The 9,640-nt window shown below is 40.3% G+C and overlaps 1 protein-coding gene across 1 annotated transcript; it reads right to left on the reverse strand.

Moving 5' to 3' along the window:
* Positions 1-1,098: 1,098 nt before the first annotated feature.
* Positions 1,099-4,451, reverse strand: nppa (natriuretic peptide A). Its single transcript, XM_014340213.2, has 3 exons — positions 4,283-4,451; positions 1,966-2,272; positions 1,099-1,392 (listed from the first exon to the last, which is right to left on the reverse strand). The coding sequence occupies exons 1-3, from the start codon at positions 4,391-4,393 to the stop codon at positions 1,388-1,390; spliced, it is 423 nt and encodes a 140-aa protein (XP_014195699.1). The 5' UTR covers positions 4,394-4,451; the 3' UTR covers positions 1,099-1,387.
* Positions 4,452-9,640: the final 5,189 nt, after the last annotated feature.

Here is a 9,640-nt window from a genome sequence, read left to right on the forward strand (position 1 = left end):
TCTCTGTGCTACAAATTGTTATGATATATTACTTAACACAGTCACATACTAGGCCTGCCCACTAACCTGCAAAGCCCGTTTCCGCCCACTCAAAACAAAAAAAAAAAGGTCCATAACCTCACAAATGACCAGTAGTCTAAAAGATATCCGAGTTCAATTTTTTACTATATCGAATATTTCGACGCGGCACAAATATTTCCTAAGTAACTCGAAATTCTGAGAAATAACTCGAAATTAGTTACCAGACCCGAAGCCATTTAGTTCCAGAGAACAATCAGGGTCAGAATCCTTGAGCCAAGTCTCTGTGAATGCCATTAGACATGCATCCCTGTAGTCACGTAAATGTGCGACATTCAAATGCAGTTCATCTAATTTACTCCTCAGAGACTGCACATCAGCCAGGATTATTGATGGTAAAGGAATACGGTTGTACCGTATTTGCTTCCGCAATCGCTGACGTAGGCCTCCCTTCTTACCCCGCTTCCTTGCTATGACTCTGTTAAAAACAAAAGTGCCCCTGTGGTTACTGGATAATCCAGAGCTGGAAAACACTGGAGGGTGAAAAGAGTCCAAAGACGGGCCTGTCCACCGAAGATCCAGAAGAAACTCCCGTGAGTATGTAATTGTGTGGGAGTAGCACTGACTCCAAACAACCGTCAGGATTGCCAATAAAACCAAGCGAAATAAAAAACCCATCTTCAACAAAAGAAGTTCCACAAAGCACAAGCTGCTCTCTTGGTGTGGGAGTTTGAGTTTTGCAGTGGGAAGGTGTGGTTGTGTTTATGTAGCTTTAGAGAAGGGTGTTGTGTTTGGACATTGGGGGACCTGGTGGTAACGTTTGTGACATGTGTTTTAGCATTTGAGAAAAACTGTAAAAACCTCAGTGTGGACAACCACTGTCCTCCTGCAGTGTGTCATATATGCAGTACAATGTTTCACATACTTTACCACTTTGTTGTTGTGACTTTACCACTTTGTTGTTGTGAGAGCCGTATAGCAGCATCAGTCACTCCACTCCTCAATGTGCACGCTGCAATCTCAAATACTATTTAAATTCTACTTTTTATTCTGTCTATAAAATAGAGAGAATCCTTCATGTAAGTAAAAAATATGTTTATTTTTGTTAGACCCCCACATGCAGTTACAGTAGTTGTTTAACTCTTTTCCATTAAAGTGTTTATGTTGCTCATCTACAATGGACTTATCGAATTAATTACCTACTTGAAAAACAGCCAGTTTCTCATGTTTGACACAGAAACATGCAAAATAGATACACAAAGTTGAAATGCAACTAATACAAAACCATACTTTTCCAAACTCTATATTTCTCTGATATAATTTCAGTTCCAACAGCAGAATTCGTCATGCGCCCCGGGAAAAGGCTGGACTATCCTAGGAGGACAATGACACAAGCACAAAAAGAAGACAGTACTGTTATTTAACTGGTCATGTTGCAATCCTGGTACCATCATTATCCTTCAAATGCATTTATTTCCAACTTATACTTAAACTTTAAGTATTTATATTTCATTTAAAAAATAAATAAAACTAAGTGTCAATCAACATAAATGTGTTCTACAAATTATTACTTGGCGTACTTTATAGCATGAACAAAAGTGGACTGTCCAAAACATTTTTACAATGAATAGTGTGAAGAAGGTCAATGTTTAAGGCAAAGCTGAGATAGTTTGGACATGTGCAGAGGAAGTTGGTGTGATGGAGGCAGATGAAGGCTCAATGCTGTGCCAACCCCGAAAGGCAGCAGCCCGAAAGAATAACAAGTGAGAAAACACATCAACACAATTGTCACGTTGTCAAGTTAAGAACTTGTAGAATATGTGAATGCACATTTAGTCAAAATCCAACTGCATGCACATTTTTAAGGGTTGACATGTTCTAATGCTCTGTATTTATTTAACAAATTTTATTCAAATTTGTGTTTTGCTTCTCCGACTGCAGTCCTACCTCTTCCACTATTGCATCCCAAGCCACTGGCATTTCCTATTCGATCGATCCTGGCTCCAAAACAGCCAGAGGTGCGTTTCCTGGTGGCCATCAGCAGGTCCTGGAGGCGGCTCCTCTGATTCACAGTCTTGCCCTCAGTTAGTGGTTGGGCTTTTTCAGATATCAGAGGTTCTTGGTTCCCCTCTTGGTCCCATCCTTGGCTGGCCTGGCTGCTTTTGGGCTCTTGGTTCATGTCTTCATAATAAGCTTCCAAGTCTTCTTTCTGGACCACTTCATCCAATGTCTCCTCAAAGCGTTCCAGCAAAGACTGTTGTAGAAATCAGAAAGCATCTAATAAATCAGGTGGGACGTGCAAGTGTGTGTGTGTGTGTGTGTGTGTGTGTGTGTGTGTGTGTGTGTGTGTATATGTGTATGTGTGTGTGTGTGTGTGTGTGTGTGTGTGGGTGGGTGTGGGTGTGTATACATAATGAGGGTGACAGGCTGCAACAACACCCCCCTGGGAGCCAGAGTCAGGTCCATTAGACCATGAGACCCAGGCTGTCCACGGACCCCCAAGAATAGTGAAGACCTGAGGCCACACATCTCGATGACAACCACGTGAAGGAAGAGGGAGGCTCCACATGGAGCCCCCACTGCCAAAGGACAAGGGCCCCAGAGAACCAATGGGTAACCAACCCCACAAGAGGCCGGCCATCCCAGCGTGAGCCAAAAGAAAGGTCCCAGGTGATGAGAATTGTTTGTCAACCCTTGTTTAAAGGACAATAGTGGACTTTTAGAATGAGATGAAGTTGCTGAACCCTGACCTCCAGCATCTCAAATCGGTTGGTTTAGCTATAAACTTGTGTGAGGAATTTATTGACAGTGGGGGTCTGTCTGTCAGAAAAGGAGGAATAAAAGCTGCCTCAGCTAGGTAAACAGGAAGCAACAGTTAACCCAGCTGACTCTCACACTGGATTATTACGCCTCACAGAATCTCAGTTCCTATGTTATGTTTCTTCTGCTAATACTGATACTATAGTGTACACTGCAAGCTTTTAAATACAGACCTTATGGTGCAAGTGAGTTTTTGTGATATAAAGGATGAGTATGACTGTATGAAAAATAGAGTGCTTTTAAGATTGACAGTTGTGACATGAGCACCCGACAGCTGGTCAACAATGCTCACACTCAATGCCTCAGGTGCCGATCAAATTGAAAAACACACAGCAGTGACGAGTTGTGTGGGGCCACCAAGGTAGCCAGGAAAGACCCAGTTCATCAGCTGATCATCTAAATCCCCTACTACACCCTACCTGGGGTCCCAGGGTTGGGACTCACCATCTCCACCGCAAAGCGTGGACTAGAGTCAGCAGATGGGTCCCGAGTCTGAGAGCCCATCTGGAGTCACCCACTCAGCCAACAACAAACAAGAGGGACCCATCATTCACGATATTTAAATTTTAAATATCACAGTTATCATCAGTGCACAGATATTGTGACGTTCACACTATGAACCAAAGGCTGCATACTTTCAAAACAATGGTGGATGTTTTTATTGTCTAATTTAATAGGTATGCAAATATTAACAGCATATCAGGAATAAAGGTGAAGGTTTTGTTCATGTGTTGTCAGTGCTGTGTCAGAGTCACAGCAAACTCCTTAATAACTGTCTACTTCAGCCACAGCTAAACCACAGCTTGTTATTCTGGAAGCAGAGAGCTCTAATTTCTAGTTCACCTCAGCTAATTATAAGATGAAGGAAGAATGAAGATGAAGGTTTTGATGAAGTTAAAATTACAAGTGAAAATCAGGAGAACAAAGTAAAGCTGGTATATCTTTGAGATCAGATCAATGTGAGGTCACACTCTAATGATAACTACTTTTCGACATTGTGTTGCTTTGTTTGTAATCGCCTGATCTGTTGTTGTGTCCTCTTGGTGTCATCACAACAGTCAACATTTTATTTTGTTATGCCCTCTCAATACTCACAAATCCAAAGAAAAGCATGTCAACACGTGATCTGATTTAAACTATATTTGAAAAAAACTCTTTACTTTGTCAAGTAAAACATAAATCAGTTATACTGGACTGGATGCATTTGTGCAATTATAAAATGCTTGTAGCATTCCTACAAGCATTCTATAATTGAAGACACTGATACTAGTGAAACTGCCTTTGAATGACTTTTAAATGTTGTAATAACAGGAAATATGTTATTCATGCAACTATTTTCTCATCTTTGACCCTCTCTCTGTTTGAATATCAAAGTACCTGACCCTTCACAGTGTAATGTTTTCACAAATGGTGTGTTGATTACAGGTGTGACATGGTTTCTTACCTTGAGCTGAGCCAGGTCATTAGCAGATGAGGGCCTCCCCAGTATGTGGCTGCTAACCAGTGTTTGCTGACACAGCAGGGCCAATACACCCCACAGAACCTCAGTTCTCATGTTATGTTTCTTCTGCTAATACTGATACTATAGCATGCACTGCAAGCTTTTATATACAGACTGGCTCACATACACAACCATCTACATACACTTACCATGCGCCAGACAGGCAGTGCCATCATTTTGTAGACGGCCCCAAGTGCATTCTGACACCTCTAAATGATAAGGCCGCTGGTCAGATGTCTCTTTAAGTGGCGCTTGGTGGTAAGTGACGTGTGTGTGTGTGTGTGTGTGTGTGTGTGTGTGTGTGTGTGTGTGTGTGTGTTTGTGTGTGTGTGTGTGTGTGTGTGTGTGTGTTTGTGTGTTTGTGCATGTGTCTATGTATACAGTATATGTGTCTGTGTATCATCATGCTTTCCAGTCAGCAGTGGCATGACCTAAGGAGCCATCTTGGATCTCTGAGCTGTGTATTGGGAAGAATGCAGTTTCACTATGCAAATACTTAACACTGTCTACACTCCTAAGAATGAAACGTACCATAGTAGGTTAAAACTGCTGCTCGTGGTTCCATGGTTTAGATTAGGACAGGAAGGAAACAATGTTATAGTCAAAGGAATATAAACAGTATCGTGAATATGATTTATTACCATAACTGAAGGCATTTCTTCCTGCCATGAGTTTGTAAGGTAGGAATAATACAGCCTATAATCTAAAATTATAGGCTGCATTATGAACAGGCATGAACAGGCGGTATTGTAGAAAAGGAGAAGCATATACTGTGAGTATAATAGGTGGCCTTTAATAGAAAGTAGACAAGAATTACATGGACTCAACTTTCAAGAAACAATTATAAATTTACATGTTTTATAACAAACAAGTAATTTTCACATATTTAAAGAAATATTTACAAAATAAATATTTGAGTTTTAATGTGTATTCGGTGAGTTTCAAAGTTAAGAGTTACACAAACACCATGTTCTCATTTTACTGTAACTCCACAGTATTAATCAGACAAATCAGAGCCTGAGGTCTTTATTAGTTTCTAGGGTCTTTGCAGTCGCACATTTTGGAAGTGCAGACTTTGATGCACTATGATAAGAGATTGCATTTCATGGGTGGAGCTTTGCCTTGTTCGCTCATTCAGAAGGCACATAAATGGCACATTTAATAAGGGATGTGCTTCACACAGACCCCTAATAATCCTGCAGATTTGAATTCTAAGGAGTCATTTTAAATTCCTATTTGGAGAAAATTAAAAAGCAATTTAAAAAAATCACAAGGTCACTCAAAACTAAACAGAACTGAAATAAATAAATAATATTTAGAGAATCATTTGTTTCATTTTGCTGAGAAGACTAATACCATTGTCATGCTCAGACCTCATGTTTAAAACATACAAAAACTTTTTTTTAATTTGCTTTTGCATTTTCTTTACACTCTTGGCATTGGACAATCCTCCACAGCTGACCAAGCTCCCAGAGGACTTTGTAGGACCTATGATGGCCAGCTAGAGCCGGAGAATTATAGGGAATGTAAAGTATTTGGGCAATAAAATATGAGATTTATGTGGCTTTGCAGCATTACAGATGTGCCACATATACTTGCACAGTGTGACTTTAGCTGCCTTCAGGCTTTGAGCAGACAAGGACATTAATCTGAGTGGTAAGAAGGAATATAAAGGGAGTGCACTGGGTGTGATTGAAAAGTAATGTGATCCTGGACATGCTGCAGCAGGAGGTGTCTCTGTGGCCTGATGGTTGAACTGCTAGCTGTTGGAATGCATTTAAATTACCCAGAATTCATCATTGTTGTTGCTGTTTGAATCCACTTCAGACCAATACAGTTTGGACTCCTTTCCATCATTTGAGGAACAGGCTAACCAAATGACTGTGGCTGTGGTGAATGGATGTGGATCCTGAGCACCCAGCTTTTGCGTGCTCTCTCATGAAAACAGAGCCAGGAGAGCCTGAAAGAGCGTAATGTCATGGCTTGATGCTTTGGCTTTATGAGAACTCCAAACAATGAAAATTAAAGCAGTGACTGCAGTCAGCAGTTCAAAGCTGGGCGACCTTCATTTGGTTCCAGTTGCAGCAGCTGTGCTTCAGATGGGACTGAACTGGGAGCACATCCAGTTCCTCTTCATTGGATGGGAATGGGGTGGCTGAGAACCAGTTGAAACTTTAAACAGTGATTGCTTTTAGCACTGAGTGAGTTATGGGCATATTCACAAGACAACTATGGCCATCAAAGTTATGGATTGTTATGGATAATTCAACCACAGGCTGCTGCTACTTCCTGCTTTCATCTTTCGATCTGTCCATTTGTCTGACGGTAGAATCCAAAGCACTTGCTCTTGTATTATTATACTGTGGTGGACCACTAGAGGGCTCCACTCACACCCAGTGTTGAGGAAGTGTGTGTTGCTGTGTTTGTGGCGCGATGTGTTCAGTTGATGTTGGAGAGGAATAAAGAAGGAGTGAGAATTAAGAGCTCTGTGTCGTCCATGCTTACCTCCACAATACAGTCTTTATCTTACAATTTAAAGTGCCCTGAGTCAACTGTTGTTATGATTTGGTGCTATATAAAATTTAATTAAATTGAATTGAAATTGGAGGCTGAGGGAGCTTCTTCAGGGCCACACAGTGAGCTGCCTCAGAGAACCTGTACACAGTGGTTAATATAACTGTCTTTCCATCTGAGAGGAGAAAATCAGTGATAAAATCCAAAAAGATGTATGACAAGGACCTATTTGGAATTGTTAGTGGGTGAAGGAGACATGTGGGGAGGCAGGAACGTACTCTTTAACACTAATAAAGAACACCAAAAATGTTGTTTCAGGAAAGAAGTAGTTCTACTTACCCAAAGGTAGCAGGCAAACCTAGTGATGTGGTCCCAGTGGAAGCTGGGAAGGAATGCCATGGTGGTAATTTCAGTTCTTAAAAAAAAAGTTCCAAATACAACAAAAGTTGCCTCGAGATGCTGGAAGGTAAAAGTCTTCCATCACCGGTACAAGCGGTACATGGTGGACAAATTGAATCTTCTAAAAACAAGAACCATTGTGTAAGATTGGAGTTCAAACTTTTAGCAGTCTGCAGGTAGGAGAGAAATTGTAGTCTGTGGTCCAGCTGGACCTGAGGTGGGGCCAGGCTTCACCTGTCACCCTCAAACAGGATTTAGAAAAAAGTAGAGGAAAATCCCAATCTAAACACAAAGATGAAGATGCTAAAGAAGTCTCTTAGGACATCTTTTCTGAGGGTCTGAGACACCGTAGGGATCGGTTAACCCAAACAGCATACGAGGTGTTTGAAATGTCCCAGTGGAGTTTTAAAACAATTTTCCATTCATCTCCATCTTGGATTCTAACCAAATAATTAATTTTTTAAAACCCAGTTTAGTAAATAATGTTGCAAAGATCAGAAGACAGAGTTGATTAAAGGCTGTGGATACTTACTCTTGACAATGGTTTGGTTAAAGTTCTGTAATCGATAGATGGTATGAGTGTTTTATACCTTTTGTTGCACACTCTACTCGCACATTCTACTTCAAACATAAAGGACCACACTTAAAATAAAATATGACAAGAAAACTATTACATACTCTTACTATAACTAAAAAACACAACTTTTCCTCAGATCCCCAGACTCTTGAATGATGCACATGGTTCATGACAACCACTTCAATAAAACCTTAAATCTAAAATGATAAATCGATAAACCACCCCGCCATTTTCTTCTGCTTCTGTGAAGTTGGGCCGTAGGGGCAACAGTCTAAGCAGGGAAGCCGAGACCTCGCTGTCACCAACCAGCTCCTCCAGCTTATCCAGAGAAACATCAAGGCATTCCCAGGCCAGCCGACAGATTTCTCCAGCATGTCTTGGAGAAATCTGGCCTCCTCCTGGTAGGACATGCCCAACCAAACATGGCTGCCTAACATTTGGGACACAACAAGTTGCTGCCATTGGGCATCCATTAAAATGAAAGCAATTAGATTAAACGAATAGTACCTCTGGTGCCCACTCGTTACAATAGCAATGATTAGTCGGCTAGTCGTGCACGTGCCTATATACTTCTAGACGAAGAGATTTTTAAGATTTTAAGTCAGACCCAACCCATCAAAAAATATCCATAAAATTCTGATTTTTTTGGAACTGAGATGTTTATTAACCCTTATAACAAAATCCACAAATCTTTTTTTTTCCTACATAATGTTGTGCATGATATATGTTTATTATATATATTTTTTTGTATCGCATTTGATACATTGGATGTTTTGGCAACTTTTTGTTAACAACAATGTTAATTTTAGACAAAAAATGAGTTTTGTCCATAAGATTTTGAAATTATGGCAAGTATTGATCATGTTCATGAGATAGAGGTCTCAGAAACTCATATTAAATATGATACAAAGGACATTATAGGGTCCCTAAGGTCCTTTACTAGTTCTTAGGGACTAGTAAAGGACACTTTACTAGTCCTTAGGGACTAGTAAAGCGCTATATAAATACAGGCCATTTACCATTTACCATTTAATACCCTGTTCGGTGCCTGTAACAAGAAATCGCATGTGGCTTCTTCCCCCTTTATTATCTCTGAAAGGGGAATTTATTTTAACAAGCTGGGGACTTGTAAAGTGTGGTGGAGTCAGTGTGAATTGTTATACATCTAGTGGAAACAATCAATATATCAATCAGTCAAACAGCCATCTAAACCATGTGGCCATGAAAGGTGGTTTAAACCCTCTAAAAAAGTCAGCAAATTCAAATTCACTGATGATGATGTAATTGTAGCTTTAATCAGTGGAGCTCCTCACTGATGATGGAGTGCTAAGCTGTACTGTAATTCACTGTACATCACTTCCTTGTTAGAAAGCGTTTAATCAACCTCGGAGACGCAATCAGGTGCCAAGCTAAGCATGTGCACACTAAACTACTCAGCTGATCAGCAGTAACGCACTGGCAGTGAAATAAATGGGAATGGAAAATCATTATCACCAATAAACAGTTCAGCATATTAATCAATGTTGTTGAGTAATGATCTGTGTCAGATCATTACTCTTTTTTATGAAGACAGAAAAATAAATCTGTTATCAAATGAATTCTGTATATAAACGTCCTGCATAGAGCTCCCTGCTGCTGTTAGTTACTCAGAATGACAAGAGCTTCTTCATTAAGACAACACTGCATGTTTCACTGTGTGTTTTTATATTTGACAGTTCAAAGGAAAAGTCTCCTGTACATTTGTGCCTTTTTGAAATATGTTGGCTGTGTCTCATGGTCAGTGATGAGGGCCAATGACGTGCAGTTGTAAA

This window comes from Haplochromis burtoni, unplaced genomic scaffold (assembly GCF_018398535.1).
Source record: "Haplochromis burtoni strain Fernald_Lab_line unplaced genomic scaffold, NCSU_Asbu1 Contig_342, whole genome shotgun sequence".
NCBI lineage: Eukaryota > Metazoa > Chordata > Actinopteri > Cichliformes > Cichlidae > Haplochromis > Haplochromis burtoni.

Excerpts from the sequence above, each read along its gene's own strand:
- nppa (XM_014340213.2), bottom strand. The coding sequence starts at position 4,393 with ATGAGAACTGAGGTTCTGTGGGGTGTATTGGCCCTGCTGTGTCAGCAA. Across the intron at positions 2,273-4,282 it reads ATGACCTGGCTCAGCTCAAG|TCTTTGCTGGAACGCTTTGA; the intron begins GTAAGAAACCAT and ends TTTCTACAACAG.